Here is an 18,230-nt window from a genome sequence, read left to right on the forward strand (position 1 = left end):
GTTTGTCTCTTTCTCTGCCATAAAGTTCAGTAGCAGTTCAGGAACTGTTACGCTTGTCTTCCGTATATGCTTAAGGATAAAGAGTTTCTTATATAACCAACACTGATGTTTTAAAACTGGTCCTATATGATGAATGACAATGAGTCATGTCAATGTAAAGGCCATTTCCCAGCCTTTCTGACCTTTTATACATCAAATAATGAAGAGATTTTAATTCTTATATATTTTTATGGAAACATCTGTTTGTTGCAGCCGTACTAAGCCTATTTAGACTTATAGTTGAGGATCCTGGGCAGCTGAGTGAGACAAATACATCAACTGAAATAAAATGGCTTATTAAAATAAAAAAAACAAGCAGTGAGGATGTATTGAAGAGTCTCTTCATTGTCCTGTCACATGTTCTATTTCCATTACAGGATGTCTGACAAGAGTGAGCTGAAGGCTGAACTGGAGAGGAAGAAACAACGGATCGCCCAGATTCGAGAGGAGAAGAAGCGAAAAGAAGAGGAGAAGAAAAAAAAGGACGTGAGTGTTGGAATCTAGAACTACGACACTTGCAGAACAGTCTGCTGCTTTGTTTCTAGCCTGTTCTGTGTTCTGCAGGGAGACTCGAAGCGAGCTGCCGAGTCAGGGGGCGGGTCTTCTGCTGGCCATGAAGACTCTGACCTGGAGAGGAAGCGGAGAGAGACGGAGGCTCTGCTGCAGAGTGTCGGCATCAACCCTGACATGCCTCACGGTAAACTCAAAACACCAGCATGCCTCTGTATTTTATCCTTCACTTTCTCTTATCTCCCACTGTTTTCACGTTGTTTGCTTGACTGATTCACTGTGTTTATTAATGTCTAAATCTCTAACTTTGTGGTCTGGCCCAATTTCCGTCACTTCCCCAACCCCACCTCATCCAATATCTGAACATTTTACACAACTGTTTTGTGCATGACACCTAAACCTGCCTGCCATTTATTTTCATTCTCTCTTCTCTCCCTTTTGTGTCTTTTTTCGTGACCTCCCTACCGCATGCAAACTCATTCACACACTCACTCAATCATTGAAACTTCTCCCATTCATTTCCCCTCCTTGCTCCCTCTCTCTCCCACTCACTCACCCAATCATCCACTCACACACTTACAAACACACACACGCACTCACAGCTCAGCCCCTGAGGGTAGTAACAGAAGATACGTGTCTGTTTCACTACCTAGTCCCTGCCCCCATGTCTCCCTCCAACAAATCAGTGGGCAGCGATGCAGGAAGCCAAGATTCTGGGGACGGAAACGCTGGACCAAGGTCTGTGTGAGTGTGTGAGATGGAGAGAGAGATGGGGATTGGTTGCTTTTAGTCATTTGTTTATGCAAGGTCGATTGTATCTGCATGCCAAATGTGTTTGTGGTAACATTGTGAATTTAACTTGATGAACTCTGACTTGTCTCCTCTTTGCCTTTTTCACCGGCATGCTGATGTTTCTCAATTAACACGTACTCCGTTCTTCTTCTTCTTCTTCTGCTCTCTGTCTTTCTTCCTCTCTGTTTCCTGTCCTTCCCTTCTTTAATTTCTCTTATACTGCTCATCATCTGTGTTTGCTTTCATCCCAATGTCTTCCTCTTTTCATTCTGTCCGTCCTGTCTCTCTCTTACTAACACCGTCTGGTGGTTTGGCTGTATAAGGACATTGCATTGGGATCCTGACCCCTCTACTCTGCAACTCCACTCCGACTCTGAGCTCATAGGGTACTGCTCCTCTCTCCTTTAGCTTGTCTTCCAGCTTATTCAGTTTTGTGGATTCATCTTAGATTTGTCTGAATGTGTTATTATTATCTCTGTATATCATTATTTATGTCGCTACAAAAATCAGCATTCAGTCCTTCTTTCATTGCAAATGTGTGTGTGCTTATTTTTACAATTGTGTGTGTGTGTTTAGACGTGGAGCCGTGAGGCTGGGCATGTCCAAAATGACCCAGGTGGACTTTGTTCCAAAGGAAATGGTGTCTTACTGTAAAGAAACACAGACACCCACTGAGGCGGTGACACGCACTGATCAAAAAGCAGGTAAACAAACATACAAAACAGATAAAAGCCATGTTTTCTTAACCTTTTAGCTTGAAATGAATAAATGCCTACTCAAATATGTGTTTCAGATGAGGAAGAGGATGAGGAGATAACTGCTCCCCCACCAGCAGAGGACAACCAGGAGGAGAAAGATGATCAGGGTGAACAGCAAGAAGATGGTGAGAACAGTCAGACTTTTTTTTCTTAAAGTAACAATTTTGACCAAATGTCTGTCTTTACAAATATTTGTAACTACTAATCTGGATCTTTCCTGGTATTCTTCCTATTTAATATTGGATTTCCTATGTATAGACACCCCCAAAGAGCTGACAGAGGAGGAGAAGCTGCAGGTACTGCACTCTGAAGACTTCTTGTCGTTTTTCGAGCGAGGCAGCAGAATTGTAGAGAGAGCTCTGGCTGAGCATGTGGATGTTTGCTTTGACTACAGTGGCAGAGATCTAGAGGATAAAGAAGGGTGAGGCACATTTCAAAAGAAATGTACAGTAGATTGAAGTTAAAAAAAACTGATAACAGGGCAGTCAGAATTGATACGCATTTTTTTTCCTGTCCCTTTTAGTGACTTGCAGGCAGGTGCAAAGTTAGTGTTGAACAGACAGTTTGCAGACGAGCGCTGGACCAAAAACAGAGTGGTCACCTGTCTCGACTGGTCTCTTCAGGTGGGTCAGAACACAAACACAGACAGTGAAGATCTTCATGTAGACTTAAAATGAACTCTCAATACTTTTCTCTTTTTTTTTTTACTCTTAGATAATTCTTGCCTTGTCTCACTGTTCCCTCTTCTCTATATCTAAACATGGCTGCTGCGTTCCTCTCAGTACCCTGAGCTACTGGTGGCCTCATACAACAACAACGAGGATGCTCCCCATGAGCCAGATGGAGTGGCTCTGGTCTGGAACATGAAGTACAAGAAGGGCACACCTGAGTACATCTTCCACTGCCAGGTGCTTTGGAATTCTTTTTAATATCTACCACTACTAAAGTTTCTGGAAAGAAGCAGATACATATCAATTGTTTTATTTTCTTCCTCTAGTCGGAGGTGATGTCAGCCGGATTTGCCAAGTTTCACCCAAACCTGGTGGTGGGTGGGACATACTCAGGACAGATTGTCTTATGGGACAACAGGAGCAACAAGCGCACACCTGTTCAGAGAACTCCACTGTCTGCAGCTGCACACACTGTAATGAAATTAATGTCTTCTTTTCAGCTGTGTCGTTTCTTTTAGCAACCTGTTTGCTTTTAATCCACATGTTGATATCTGGCTGACTTTTCCTGCTAAGTGTATATTGAATCAAATAATATACAGTATATCATAAAACTTCTGTTACTGTGCTATCTTCTGTGTTCAGCATCCAGTCTATTGTGTGAACGTGGTGGGAACCCAGAATGCTAACAACCTGATCAGCATTTCGACTGACGGTAAAATGTGCTCCTGGAGTCTCGACATGCTCTCCCAGCCACAGGTATGTTCAACCTGTATGGATGATGTCATGAGTATCAGCTGGTCTGTCCAAGAGTCTGAGTCTGTGTGTGTTTTGGTACCTGCAGGACAGCCTGGAGCTGGTTTTCAAACAGAGCAAAGCTGTGGCTGTGACCTCCATGGCCTTTCCTCTGGGGGACGTGAACAACTTTGTGGTGGGGAGCGAGGACGGCTCAGTTTACACTGCCTGTCGCCACGGGAGGTGGGTGCCTTTTTGAACTTTGTCCTCACTTTATATACAAATGTCTTCCTGTATCAAGATTTTATAATCAGTTTATCAGAAAGTTAAAGCAACAGTGTGACTTATTTATTGGAAAAGGATAATCAGTAAAAGTCCTCACTGTTGTTTACATGTGTGTGTTACAGTAAGGCAGGTATCACAGAGGTGTTTGAGGGCCATCATGGTCCGGTGACCGGGCTGAGCTGCCACAGTGCTGGAGGACCTGTTGACTTCTCTCACCTCTTCATCTCCTCCTCTTTTGACTGGACTGTCAAACTTTGGAGCACTAAGGTGAGACATCTGAAGTATTACACAACATATGATACTGTAAGCTCCATGGTGAGTCTATTTTTTTAAATCTTTTTTTACATTTAAAAAATGTCTTCCTCCTGTTCTCCTGTTCAGAGCACCCGTCCGTTGTACTCATTTGAGGACAGTTGTGACTATGTCTACGATGCCATGTGGTCTCCAACACACCCTGCTCTGTTTGCTTGTGTGGACCTTGCTGGACGCCTTGACCTGTGGAACCTCAACAATGATACTGAAGTATGAACATAAACGCCTTAGTCCTTTATTTCGCCCTTTTAAAAGGATGGTTTGACAGTTTTTGGAATGAGGTTATTTGTTGTTTTACCAGGAGTTTAATGAAAGAGTTGATTCTCTCATGTTTATATTTTGAATATGCTGCAGGAGTCAGTAGTAACTTATCTTAACAGAAAGACTGTAAATGGGTAGATAACCTGATTCTATCAGAAGGTACCAAATGGATTAATAATAAATAGTATTTTATCACAACAAGAAAACTTACTGGATCCAAAAGAGTGTGTTGGTCAATCTTGTCATCTAACTCTTGACAAGAAAATTGCTTATTAGCCTTATAAGCCAAAATCCTTGCTTCTATTAGAGCTGTTATTTCCCCCCTAGGTTCCCACAGCCAGTGTGAGTGTGGAGGGAGCTCCAGCGCTGAACCGTGTAAGATGGGCTCACTCAGGCAAAGAGATCGCTACTGGGGACTCTGATGGACAGGTGCAGGTCTACGACGTAGGAGAGGTGAGATCCCATCATTTACTCAATAAATGCTACTGGAAACAAATAATATAAACCTGTATCAGATTCCAGATTCGTGACATGATTTTGGTATGCTTTTTTTTTTTAATCTTCCTGCAGCAAATCTGCGTACCCAAGGCTGATGAGTGGACGCGCTTCGTCAGGACCTTGGCTGAGATCAATGAGAACCGAGATGAAGCTGAGGAACTTGCTAATGTGTGATTGTTACAATCCTCACACTGACAACCGCCCATCATTTCTTCTCCAATACACAAAACACCTGAAGCACACTACACCACATTTGCTTCCAGCTTTGTCACCCACTACATGATTTGGCCTGAGGAGATGTGCAGAGCTAGAAGGGATTGAAAAGACAGTTTTAGAAAAGTTCAGGAAGTTGGGTTTTTTTTTGAAAGCGTCTTTAGGAGTTTAGAGTATGTGTTGGAATAAGTAATGTCATGTGTAGCAGTAGTATTACAGAACTACAGTTATGTGGTTAAAGTGGAATTCAAGGGAAGTGGTTTGTCCACTCTAAACTTCTAGCTTTGATATCATCCTCAGGGCTCCAGAAACTGCTCTTCTCCTGAGGCCTCAACCAACTCAGCCCTTTTTTAAATATGCAAACCTTTGTACCTGCACCTTTTTATTACCATTTGAGTGTTTTTACATGTGTTCATTTTTTCCGGACATGCTTTTGCACCTGGACGGCAAAGTGTTTCAACCAAGTGACAAAAGAAAAGCTGACATATCACTATCCACACAGCAGCACTTAATGACTAAACGACAGGTGTGCTTACTGTCCATGCACTCTGGCCTGTGCAGGAGTCTGTCACTATATTTGAACCACTACAATATTTAATATTTATTCTGGTGGTTATACTTATTTAAATATTTTGTGTATTGTTTAATTGCTGCTTTGTACTAAAGCTTGAGTAGTACATTCCTAAAATAAGCACTACAAGTGTTTTTACCAGGCAAACATATAAATAAACCACATGAAGTTTTCAAAGGGGATGTAAAGCGGGTGTTGAAAACTCTTCATCACTGGAAATGAATGGATTTTTATCATTATTTTTTCCGTCCAGTTTATCTTTCTTCCCAGGATGCAGCAGTCTAACCTCACCAGCCTGGTTTAACCGTTCAGCTTCAAAAATGCTTCTCTTTCATGTGTAGAATGAGCTAAAACATGTACTGTAGCAACCATGTTGGATAGAACATGAAGATCAGTATTCTGCTTTGACTCAATGTACTGTTCTCTTTCCTGTTACTGTTCCTCATACAGTCTAAGGTTGCTCTTTTCCATTGGAATAAAACTCTAGACATACTGTTAAAATTAAAACCATATGGATGATTTATTTCAATAAAATACAATGACTAAATTCAGATACATTTAATTTATTAACCTAATTCTCTGCTTATGATTCTTGTTTCGAAAGAAAACATTGGATTGAAAAGTTCTGTACATCAGTAAGAGTGATTCTCAAACACCAGGACCCAAGGCCCCACGTAGCCATAACATTACAGTAACTCAACATTACAACACTTTGTGTGGTAACATTTGTTTCTCTGCCTCCTGTTAATGTATTCTCAGTACAGTTATACAATATGTACAGTATATAGCCTCCTGTCTCAGCACCAAGCAGTAGTGTAGCCCCCCCCCACACACACACACACACCATGCTGACCAATCTAATATTTTCTATGCCCTTCGTCCAATAAGAGAAGTCCTACTCACACTGAGTATCAGACAGAAAAGAAATCAAATCATGTGCTACTCATGAAATAAAGAGGAGTGCTGAGGCCCCACCTTATACAAATGCTTGAGGAAAAACAAAAAAAACAAAAATGGAGTTGCCAGGAGCGTACAGCCACAGAAGATACAACAGTCTGGTCCTGTCGCCATCTGCTCGCTTACATCCACAGCTGGTTTGAGACCAGTGCAGCACGCCTTCACCTTGTAGAGTTACGAGCTGCTGTTGTTTGTTCCTAACTTAATGGCCCTCTATTTGTGGAGTGTATTTGACTTTGTGCGTGTTTTGCTTTGTGTATCTATCTAAGTGTCTGGCTCCTGGTAAGAGGAGAGTAGGGATGGCGTGGTGATACAGAGATTCAGATCTCTATGGGGCCTCAGCTGGCGTTGCAGTGACTGGCTCTGGGTGATGAATGGAAACCACACCGGAGGACTTGAATTTGGGAAGATGCAGGCCAAATTTGTTCTCAACACCGGCAAAGGTAGCTGCAGCCAGACGGTAGCCCCCGACGTGGTCAGCATTTATGGGAGGAAGCTCTGAGATGCGAGACTTGGGTGTGGGATCGGATCCTGCTGGACGGCTGGAGAGATGAGGAGAAGATAAATGCACAATTACAGAACAAATATTGGCATTTGTATTCATTTAAATATGATAAATATTATGTTTCAAACAGATATTTCTGTACATGTATATGATTACATTTTTTATTGGAGTTAAACGGATCAGATTTGTGTTTGTCATATATGACTAAAGCAAGATGTTCTGTACTTTCACAATGACCAACAAGTGCATCCTGACATCTACTTTTTCAGTCCCAACCCTAACAACATTTTAATGGCTGTTTAATTAGGTTATTTATTTATAAGGGCTACAAAAGTTAGTGGCTGTTCTTGTTGTTCTTTTTGAAAAAAAGAAGAAGATCAACTTACTGTCCTCCAAAGTCAACGTAGAACCACCGCTGTAGGAGCTCATAAGTCACAAGAGTCACCCCAAACTGAGGAGAGGACCGACACATACGGGCTGGGGAATAAAAAGAAAAACATTTTCACAAGTTTAATTAAAAAAAAAAAAACAACACATTGACTATGTGTGCAGCATAACACAGAAAACACGCACCTCCAGCTCCCTTCCACAGAGCCCGGAAGCCCTCCTCTCTCATGATCTTTCTGAAGCAATCGATCACTCCAGTATAGGAGGTCTGCCCGGCCCTCGCTGCAACCTGCAGACGTGTCTTGATAACATCAGCAGGTGTCACAAGAGAGGCTGCTGGGATACCTGGGAAGCAGAGTTACAAAGATGTCAGATGAGGCAAGTTACCTGAACACGTGTGAAAACGGACTGAAAAAGTACCGGCTGCCTGCTTTTGATATTCTAAGTCACAATCTGAGGTTACCTGCAATCGCTCCAGCAGTGAGCAGCTGCAGAGCTCCCAGCCTGCCTTGCTCATCGGCCATCCAGGTCTTGAGATGGGCGTATGCGGGGAAATAGATGGCTGAGAAGGGGATGTCTCTCAGGAAACATGCTTTAGCACCCTATTGAGACACACAAAGAACAGACTGATATATGAGACAGTGCTTGGAAGTAGACGATGAAGGCAAAAGAGTGCATTAACGTTAGAGAGAGTAAGTGCCAGTACATCTAACGGAGGCCTTTTACACACACTGAGAGAGGACTTGTGAGGAGCTTTACCTTGTAGAGGCCAAAGAAGCCCAGGTCACGGACCACGCTGAGTGCACTCACTCGGGGTCCAGTGGTGATCTCGCCTGCCACCTGCAGGCGAATCTTCACAATCTCCAGAGGGTTGGTAAAGATCACCTGAGAGCCTCCAGCCTGGATAGACAGGGAGAAGAAAAGTTTATTTCAGCACCTCAATAAAAAAAGGAATCACTGCTCCTGCCTCGTACATGTTCATAGCTGAGGGATGGGAGCCGTGTCTTACTCATGAAAAGTATCAAAAGTTAAAAAAAAAAAGAAAGAAAGAAAAAGGGATCCTGATCAATATTACTTTGCCATTTCCTTGGAGGGTAAGGTGTGCTCGGCCAAAGTTTGAGTAAGGATGAACAACGCTACTAAAAACAAACAGAAAAAAAAAAAACATGTTGTATTGGATAATGACATTTTAACCCTGGGTGCACTTTTGCATGGCAGCCCTGTGTTAGTGATGTCATTTAGAACTCTGCATGCAGAGATTCTCTAATGGCTTATACAACCAAGGAAGCACCGACCTTTAGTAATTGACAGCATCCTCACTTTTTTATTCCACTTTTCATGATGCATTCACACACAGATGGGGTAAGAAAACAAAGTGTTTGGAACTTACACAGCCACCAGCCATAACCTCAGCAAAGAAAGGAATTGTGTTGTCTTTCCCGGTGAACTTGTCTCTTACAAAGTCGTTCACCTGTTGGACGCAAACAAATCAGGGGTGAGATTATAGACAGTTTAAATCAAATAATGAAATCAGTCAATTAATGTCATTTCAGCTTTGTTGGTTTTATTGGGAGGGAGGGGGTGGGGTACTCACGGTCAGTTTGATGGCTTTCTCAGGGGCCACACCTATAAGCTGAGGGACCAGACCTATGGGGAGAATGATTGACATGAGGATATTTCCTAAGTAGTAACGGAACAGCAGAATCAAGGGAGGAGGAATAAACATTAAAAATACTAAGACTGAAGGTCACCTAACCTCAGTCAGTCAAGAACAAGAAGGGAGTGATAAACAGGGTGGGACAGTTTGACAAAGGATAGGAAAGATTAGAGTGAGAAGGTCTCAACAGTTGAATAGGATAGAATAGTCCTGAATAGGACCTTTCTGAAACTTCCCACCCAGCTCTTGTGTTTATACAAACCAAATCCCCCAGCATCTATCACAGGGATTCACGTCATGGTCACAAACTGTTTTGTCAGAATTGGTGGTTTCAGAAACCAGAAATGGTTTCAATAAGAAAATCATTTTATCTACTTTAAACATCTGCCTGGCACACTGAGCCTGCCTCTCTCTCTCTCCCCCCCCCCCCCCCCCCCCCTCTCTCTTCCTCTCCCCATCTATATACATATTACTGAATGTAATGTAGCTATCTTAAAATATTCAGGTACCATTTAAGTTAATAACTATATATTTTCCTGTAAATTCCAGAGCCGCCTTGTCTCATGGGTTCCTCTGGATCGTCGGCGTGCTTAATGCTCTCATTGTCTCTACCCATCTCTTTCTTCCTGCATCTCCCTCTATCCCCCCCTCTCTCTCCAAGCACAGCACAGTTGCAGCAGATGGCTGTTATATATTGATAATATATTCATATATAATATTGAGTCTCAGTGAATAATATAATAAATACGAGTTAAGTCTAGTCCTTCTGTTTGTGTAAAGTGTCTTGAGATAACAATGTTAAAAACTGGCTCTATAAGAAGAAAGATTGATTTGTTGATTCATCACTGGTGTATTGGCTGCAGAAAGGGAATCATTCAGGCACTTATTGAGAGCTCTTCCTGCCTACCTCTGTAGAAGCCGAAGGCGCCCTCGTAACGAAGGACCTTCTTAGCACAGTCGAAGCTGTTCTTGTACATCAGCTCGCCTACGAAGGATCCTGTGGACCTCTGGTTCTGCATACGAGTCTTCACCAAGTCGATGGGGTACACTGCAGTGGCTCCCGTAGCTATGTGAAAACACACGGGCTCAGACCAAATACTTTAAAAACAACATGGATTCTAGATATTCTGCAGCGGTGTGTTCACCTGTCTCTGGTCTCAAGATAACTCACCTCCAGCAATGGAGCCCAGGGTGAACCTGTAGGCTGACTCTGCAACCTGTAGCCACACAGGCCTGGAACTGTCCCCATGGGCCTGATGGTAAAAAAAAAACCACATGATACCATTGTGAATTTATAACATGAAAACTGTTTGAATGTACAGTATTTGTCCATTATATTAAGAGCAGAACACAAACATCATACCTGTTTTTGACTTTCAACCAGGTGGTGTGGCAGACATCCTTCCTCCAAAGGAGCTATCCTCTCAATATCGATAAGATTCAGGCGCCTGATGCACACATATGTAGTTCTGTTATTAACATCAGGGTCTCATAGAGAACGTCTACTAGTTGTAAGAGTTTGGGTCTGACAGATTCAACCAAAGACTTTATAAGAGCATAGTGAGGGTTACCCAGAGGGGGAGTGCAGGCCTGATAACTGGTACAGGATGTCAATTTCCATGGGAGTGATCTGTCCAAACTTGTTTGCACCATGAACAAACTCCTCTGTGGAAAAAGACAGCGATAAAAGATTTACTTTTTATAATAACATGGACATTCCTGGCAAACACACACACACACACTTTTTCAGCTGAAAAGCAAAGATAGAACATCACAGCATTGTAGCCATCAGTCTATACCTTTTGTCACGAGTGTGTCCTTCCGCGTGCCAGCCAGCGTACTGTAGATCTTGCGTATCAGCTCCATGTTGTTCAGGAGGGAGTTGAAGGCATTGAAGTACGAGAAGCTGACCATGTGGGAGGTGCTGCCACCGGCAGCCTGATAGAAGAAAAGTAGGGTATATCAGGTGCTAATTTGACTTTGAAAAAGCTTATTTTTTTACATGGATCAAACTCTCCATGAGAAAGCCTGACCATACTGTTGCAAATATCAGTGCGTATTGTCTGATATACATTTAAACTGGAGCTTTTATATTAAGTCACTGTTGTAACTATTGTATGGTATTGTCTTTCAAACACTTTGTTGTGCCTCAATTGACCTTTTTAAAGAGTCCTTTACAATGGAAATGTCTATTATGAGATTCAAGGCAAAATCTTAGAAGGATATCTGACTTTTTGTGGGGGAAAATCTCAGTTGAATTAAGCTCTCTGCTAACAAACAAACCCAGCCATGTCAAGGAGTTTCACACATAAGAGAGGGAATGTTTGGAAACAATCTCCAAGAGAACATAGAGGATCCTGAAAGTAGCTTAAAAGATGGTAAGGATTGTTAAGACTGAGCCCAAGTTTTTAGGTTAGTGTTTATATATTGTTAACACCTCATGTAAAATTGAATTATGTTGCCACTAACAAGTGATAGGCCTAAGCATCCCTTTTAATGAGGCAATTAGCCTCAGAATCTTTGCTACTTTAAAAAATTGCCTGTTTTCAGTTTTTATGGACGAGCTGCGAGCTATGAAGACGAAATCTAGAACACTTAGAGAAGTGATTATCTGAAAATAACTTTTCTCCTTCAGTCAATCTGAACTCAATCTTTCTGTGGCCACAGTGAATAACTTGCGATGTACTGTCACTAAACTCTTCTTGTGTGCACACACTAACACTCACAGACACAAGGTTCTCCTCGACAAAGGGTGTGAGCATGTGGTGTCTGATGGTGGCCATGATGTCACTGAAGTCCATTGCAGAGATGACGCCATTCTTCCCTTTGTCCTTCTGGGCAAACGCTTGGCGTGCATGCTCCAACTGCAGCTCCTAAAAAAAACCCAAATAAAACAAAAACAAGCTTGAGTCTAAATAGATTCAAGAGAAAGGAAAAAGCAACAAACTATCAGTTTGTGTGGTGTGTAATCAGCTGACCTGCAGGAACTGGGTAAACTCCAGGTAGCTGAGGCATTTCTTGCTGTCGTGCCCAAAGTGCAGACGGATGAACTCACAGTCCCAGTTGAAGGGGATGTGGTGGTGCACTGTGGTCTGGCTGAAGATGTCCCGCACATTTTCTGCAGTACAAATAAATGTCAACATACATCCAAAAGAGGAATAAATCATATTGAGGACTACTTTCATAACCAAAAGTTGAGATGATTGACTTAAATGACATGGTGGGAAAAGCTTGGCGTGTGTGTGACATAAGACAGAAAGCAAAGGTAGAAAGAACAGAAGAAACAGTGCATGAGAGACATTATGTAAATCCATGTTAATGACTTAAACCGAGAATAATCTGGTTAACAATGTTGGGAAATTCTCTCTCCACGTGAACCAAATTAACGTGTGTAACTTGCTCCGATGACGCAGCGTGCACATGGATTGTTTCTGTGCAATGTCAACAATCTACAGTGTTACCTAATAAGCTGGTTGCTGAAACACTTTCATAGTGTACTGTGCTAAGTGTTGACATCATTTTGTCTCTGTGAAGTGAATTCAAAGTTCAAGTGAAAGCACAGAAAACACACTGGCACGTACCAAAGGAAATGGTTCCAGTCCCAGTCTTGTCAAACAGCTGGAAGGCTACAATGAAGAGCGCATCAGGGGCACACAACACCGATTCAAAAGCAAGAAACTCCTGGAAAGAGATCAGCCTGTCGAAGTTGCATAGGAGGTCAGAGAGAGCAAATATACACATGGTTAAACACTTTTTTTGGAAAGAGGCCAATACTCGATCACATAGTACTGCTTCAATACACAGACCAGATCACCAAAAATCTAACTTTTCTCCATTCTTCATATTCAGCATTTTTTGCTTTTAATGAAAAGATTGTTGGATACAACTGACAAAATAAAAGTCTTGTGTGAAAATGCTCATTTGCCAAAAACATCTCCTCAGCTCAGATTTAAACACAGTTCACATAATCAGCAGAGTGTGTGCATTTTCTTTTCCACACATCACTGTATACACAAACAGTCTGTTGAATGAGAGTCATTGAGACGTTTATCTTATCTGTAAGTTGCTATAATGTACAGCGCTGATCTGATATACCTCAATAAACTCTCAATTAGTGACAATAAGCTGTGTGCAACTGTGTGTGTGTGTGTGTGTGTGTGTGTGTGTGTGTTTTGGCGCACACTGTTTCTGTGTCAGTAGTACGTACCCGTCCTTTGTGGTGTCAGCCACAGCAGCAATGAGCTGAACAGTTTTGGGGTTGTGGTGGATCTGTGTGTTTAGTCCAAGATACTTCTGGACAAAGTCCCCTGGGGTCATAAACTTTTCTCCATCCTTGTCCACAACACTGGCATACTAAGGAGAGAAAGAAGTCATTGCCATCAACCTTGACACTCACCCTTCAGCACCATTTTTACTTTTCCTGAATGAGCTAACCAACAATGTCAAACAACAAAAAATAAACTACAACACCATTGCTTGCTCGTATCCGTTTCCCTCTGCAAGTTGTAAAGAGTTATTTACATAACTAAGACTTAATCCTTCTCAGGAGCATGGCTTACAATCAGCTTTTTTAACCCTCACGGTGTCCTTGCTAAAGGCCAGTTTAGTCCGTGTTTAGTCATGCATTGAGACACAGTGTAGCAGTATTACTGTTGCTTCCTTATGGGTTGAAAAAAAAGGTCATCATCCAGATCATTCTGGACAGATGATCAGTTTTATTATGAAGCTTTTGCTTAATTTAAAAGACTGTAACTGAATTTAAAATAAATCTTAAATGCAACCTACTTGTTGCTAAGGATTTTAAAAGGCTGCATTTTAACAAGTTTATATTCTTTATCTTTAAACATCTGACATTATGATAGATGAGCAATTTCACTTTTTCTCATGTTGCCTTTTTTAAGATACTGACTGTAACTGTTGTAGGTTATACAGTGTCAGAAGCCCACTTCATGGAAGATTATATCTTATATCTAGCTTCCTCTTTCATTGTAAGCCAACTATGTTAAAGGTGCAAGTCTTGAATAAAGGTGTTCAACTTACATTTATTTAAGTTAGTGGCTTACAAAATAACCAGCTCTTTTTTATTTTATTTCAGTACAAACCTGATTCATGCCGCACCTAAGAAAACAAGGTCACTGATCTTGCAGTTGTAGCACGACACTTTTGCACACATGAGCATGCACATGTTCACTGATGTCTCTGGGCAAAGCTTGTTCGATGTCTGACTTATGTATTTAAGGGTCCAGGCAACTGCTGGCCAACATGACAATCACACAGTGGATACACAAACTCAGCATGCAGCAGCCAGCGGAGAAACGTAAAGGTTAACCAAAACCCACTGTTCTGTACAGTCACTCATGACACCTCAGTCAGACACAGACCGGTCTGGATGTGTATCCTCTGACAATAGCAATAGCCTTTTCTCTGACTCTCTCTCTCTCTCTCTCTCTCTGTCCTTAAATACACAACATGAACACAACTGGTTAACCATGATTAGTAAAATGTAATGCTTGAGCTGCACTAGAAAGAGTGAAACAAACTTTTCTGCTTAAGAAGCAACTACTAGACAATAAAATCATGCTCCCACAAGAAGTATAAAGTATAACTATGTTTAACTTCTTGTGTCAGAAAGAACGCAATAGTGTTTGGCAGCATAATAAATATGACCACCAGCAATATTCAGTTAAAGCTGTTTGTTCTTACATAATAACAACAGCAGTCTGTATTGGACCTTTAAGTGTGGCTAATACTGTAATTTAAACCCAGTGACAAAATGTGTAAGCTCATTCAGTCCTGGTTGAGCTTGTTTCTTCACAGACGCATTTATTGTGTTTGAACAAGAGGGGCTCACATGTTAGCAAACCTCTGCGTATTCAAACAAACATTTGATTTGTCTAGATGAAATCTGTGTGAACCTTACCTTCTGGAAGATTGATTTCAGCTCACTGGGGTCCCCACGTTTAGTAGATTGCACCTAGAACAGCACATAATGGATTAACTTGTTTGTGACGATACTAATGTGGCTTTTTTTTGTTGTTGTTACATTTCAAAATGCTGCCCAGTAAAGTAGGTTTTGGAGGTGAAGCAGTTCAAAGAAGAAGCCGACTGATGTGGCATTGTGTCTCCTTGAAACGTCCACTGCTGTGAAGGAGATACAACAAAGACCCCACTGTGACGAACACGACACGCAATTAACGCTAAACAACTACACATACATTCACAATTATGAGGTTAGGCAGCTAACTGAACTATCGACTGACCAACAAGTCAGAGGTCGACGCGGGCTCATAACCTAACAACCGAGTAGCCGGCTAGCAAGCACAAACGACTCACAGGAGGAAGAGGACACAACCCCGCTGCAATGACATGCACAGATTAAAAGCTGCAAACAACGAGAAGACGAGTGCAACTTGAAAAACACCCGACTGTAAGAGAAAGCAGTGGCGTTGGCTAGTCTATCGCGGCAGTTTGATAGCTGTTTTAGCTTCATCTCGCTAACTTCTAGGTTGTGGATATATCATCAAGGCCAGCCACAGTCGGGCGGAGGCTAGCCCAGTGCTGCGACCGCCTCCGAGCCACCGTACCCGCCAGCAACACAGAATCTAGCTTTTGCTACTTCCTTAACATGAAAACGAACAGACAACAGAAAGAAATGTGAAAGTAGAGGATTGGAAATCGCTAAGAGAGCGATGCCGAAGTCACCTTGACCGCCATGCTGGTTTGACGTCACGTAGCCTACAGTGAGTGAGCGAGCTGGGCGCAGCGCACGCCCTCGGACGTGTGTAGTAGTGATGATGAAAACGAAACCGCGCAGCCTCTCATGAATACATCACATTCAATACTGAGCTTCCTTGTTAATAAGCATGTGTTGAATAGATTTCAAAAGTAATGACTGTGGAGATCATGTTCGGTGTGTTTAGTGAAAAAAATAAAGTAAAGTATCTTGTACCATTACTCTCTCTCTCTCTCTCTCTCTCTCTCTCTCTCTCTCTCTCTCTCTCCCTCTCGTTACCACAGCTACCATTGCCACTACAGTAGCGTCTTCTTTGTTACCTCATTTACATCGAAAGGGACAGCTTAGGGCAGGGGTGGGCAACTGGCGGCCCCCATCAACCCTCAACGTGGCCCTCAGGTCATTTTTTTTTTACATATCAATGAATTGGAAACATGAAGAAAATGTGACAAAATCTGCCATGAAATCATGAAAACCAGAAATACGTCCATGATAATATTTGATCACTGGCATATGTTGAATTAAATTTGAGACATAATTGATTTTTTTTTTTTTATAATTGATTCATAATTGATCGTTTTTGTATACTACAATTTGGCCCTTTGGCAGGGAGAATTAATTGAATGTGGCCCTTGCCGTGACCAAAGTTGCCCGTCCCTGGCTTAGGGTATGTTTACTTTGACAAGCCACTTCAATTTGTTTTTTATTTCGTAAACCCTGACATGAATCAAAATTTATATCTTACTTACATTCCTATTCTATTTGATTAATATTTTTATTACTATATTTCTACTGCTATATTGTATATTTTGGAGCAACTGTAACAGTCGAATTTCCCTCTGGGATTAATAAAGTATTTCTGATTCTGATGAACTGGAGAATATCCGCTTTTTAATCAGGCCCAACAGGGGCGTGCAGACATTTCGGTGCAAAGGGGCTTTAGCAAAATAAAAACAAAACAGCAGGGGGAAACACACTATCAAGTACTGGGTTGACCTTATATTCACATTTTATCTTAGACATTGGTTTGGATATCCAAATGTTGTGTTTTACTACTGTCTTCATGGTTTGCACATAGTAAAGATATAAAAAAAATTCTAGATATAGACAAAAGAAAAAACAACAACAATAATCTACAATTTCCCCTGATTTAATAATCAGTTGTATTTCATTGCTGTATTGTTCATGCTACCAATTGATGGTGTTAAAAGACAGGAAGAGGAAGGCTTTCCCAGCTTATAATGTAAAGAAGCTACTTGTCTAAAATAAATCCTAATGAGCTAACATAACCATTTAGGAAGTTGCACCTTTCCTATAAACTTAACACTTGTATGTTAATAAGTTGAATGCTAACAATACAACATTCCTTGAAATGTTTCATCCAATGCCTTTTCAATTCAGATCTGATATTGACGTGTTGATGTCACCCATTCGTTAATTAAGGGGAATTTTGAAGTTCCACATCCTTTTGACATAGAAGTGTTTACTTTCCGCTGGGAAATGTTGTCCCTTCTTCTGTAATTCAGATGAGAGCTTATCTCAATGACCCTGGTGAGGTGTCAATATGTGATATCTACTGTTTGTTGTTACTGATAAGGTTCTGACCAGTCTCTGCACTAACTGGCGTGTAGGCATTGCTTATGTAACTTTGCAAAAGTTTTATTTGCTGTTGTGGATAATGCTTCATGAACAGAGATATCTAAAGGTATGTTTGGGTATTAGAGGAGTTTTGGGCCCATTGCAATTGAGGTTGGACTCTGGACACCCTCTTTGGTTAGAAGACTGCTATTCTTGTATTTTTTGTGTGATTTCTTATGTGATTCACTAATACTAAAAAAAATAATAGAGGTAGCATAACAAGGAGAAAAGTCTGTTGCAACCACTGAATATGTGTAGCCTATTTGTAACAGTTCAGTAAGATTGTTGATTTAATTAAATGGAAGGAGTCTTTACTATATTTAAATCATTATCCTTGCCTTTGTTTGTTTTGTAAGTTCCACTGCAGGAAAGAAAACAACATTTTTAGCTTGAATCTCTTTTAAAAAAACAACAATCAAAAGAAAAACAAACAAAGCATGTTTGTTTAATGATAGTTTGACTACAAACTATGACGTTATGACTCCACAGGTGATCCAATTGTTTAGTTATTTACTTATTTCATAAACAACCATGACTGCTGGATCTTGGATTTGTAGTCCATCTTATTAGCACACTTGTTGGTTTTGGGAAGAAACCGGAGCACCCGGAGATAATACAGTCTTGAAAATACCACACCTGCTCAGACAGCAATGCGTACGAGTGCGCCACCGTGCGGTTCTAAAGTGTAACTACAACTGGTTCTTACGTAAT

The 18,230-nt window shown here is 41.3% G+C and overlaps 2 protein-coding genes across 9 annotated transcripts; one reads left to right on the forward strand and one right to left on the reverse strand.

The window, feature by feature from the left end:
* Positions 1 to 372: 372 nt before the first annotated feature.
* Positions 373 to 6,193, forward strand: LOC132978985 (dynein, cytoplasmic 1, intermediate chain 2a-like). Of its 8 annotated transcripts, none has more exons than XM_061044397.1 (16): positions 373 to 525; positions 604 to 736; positions 1,152 to 1,293; positions 1,665 to 1,727; positions 1,918 to 2,045; positions 2,135 to 2,224; positions 2,358 to 2,520; positions 2,623 to 2,722; positions 2,882 to 3,007; positions 3,097 to 3,243; positions 3,413 to 3,526; positions 3,612 to 3,745; positions 3,910 to 4,054; positions 4,169 to 4,309; positions 4,688 to 4,813; positions 4,931 to 6,193. In XM_061044397.1, the coding sequence occupies exons 1-16, from the start codon at positions 397 to 399 to the stop codon at positions 5,030 to 5,032; spliced, it is 1,983 nt and encodes a 660-aa protein (XP_060900380.1). In that variant the 5' UTR covers positions 373 to 396; the 3' UTR covers positions 5,033 to 6,193. The 8 variants fall into 8 exon arrangements, with proteins under 8 accessions (XP_060900380.1, XP_060900381.1, XP_060900382.1 ...); XM_061044398.1 differs by having other exon boundaries at positions 1,152 to 1,287; XM_061044399.1 differs by having other exon boundaries at positions 1,203 to 1,293.
* Positions 6,138 to 15,976, reverse strand: LOC132978984 (electrogenic aspartate/glutamate antiporter SLC25A12, mitochondrial-like). Its single transcript, XM_061044396.1, has 18 exons — positions 15,851 to 15,976; positions 15,069 to 15,122; positions 13,356 to 13,501; positions 12,730 to 12,845; positions 12,127 to 12,266; positions 11,875 to 12,021; positions 10,948 to 11,086; positions 10,720 to 10,813; positions 10,512 to 10,596; positions 10,320 to 10,401; positions 10,056 to 10,214; positions 9,086 to 9,138; positions 8,882 to 8,962; positions 8,251 to 8,391; positions 7,955 to 8,093; positions 7,678 to 7,836; positions 7,491 to 7,581; positions 6,138 to 7,141 (listed from the first exon to the last, which is right to left on the reverse strand). The coding sequence occupies exons 1-18, from the start codon at positions 15,860 to 15,862 to the stop codon at positions 6,928 to 6,930; spliced, it is 2,052 nt and encodes a 683-aa protein (XP_060900379.1). The 5' UTR covers positions 15,863 to 15,976; the 3' UTR covers positions 6,138 to 6,927.
* Positions 15,977 to 18,230: the final 2,254 nt, after the last annotated feature.

This window comes from Labrus mixtus, chromosome 8 (assembly GCF_963584025.1).
Source record: "Labrus mixtus chromosome 8, fLabMix1.1, whole genome shotgun sequence".
Taxonomy (NCBI): Eukaryota; Metazoa; Chordata; class Actinopteri; order Labriformes; family Labridae; genus Labrus; species Labrus mixtus.

Coding starts and splice junctions, on each gene's coding strand:
- LOC132978984 (XM_061044396.1), bottom strand. Junction 11,087..11,874: donor TCGAGGAGAACCTTGTGTCT/GTGAGTGTTAGT, acceptor TTCTTCTATCAG/GCTGCCGGTGGCAGCACCTC. Junction 7,837..7,954: donor CACTGCTGGAGCGATTGCAG/GTAACCTCAGAT, acceptor TCTGCTTCCCAG/GTATCCCAGCAGCCTCTCTT.
- LOC132978985 (XM_061044397.1), top strand. CDS start 397: ATGTTCTATTTCCATTACAGGATGTCTGACAAGAGTGAGCTGAAGGCT. Junction 2,521..2,622: donor GATCTAGAGGATAAAGAAGG/GTGAGGCACATT, acceptor TGTCCCTTTTAG/TGACTTGCAGGCAGGTGCAA. Junction 4,310..4,687: donor ACCTCAACAATGATACTGAA/GTATGAACATAA, acceptor TTTCCCCCCTAG/GTTCCCACAGCCAGTGTGAG.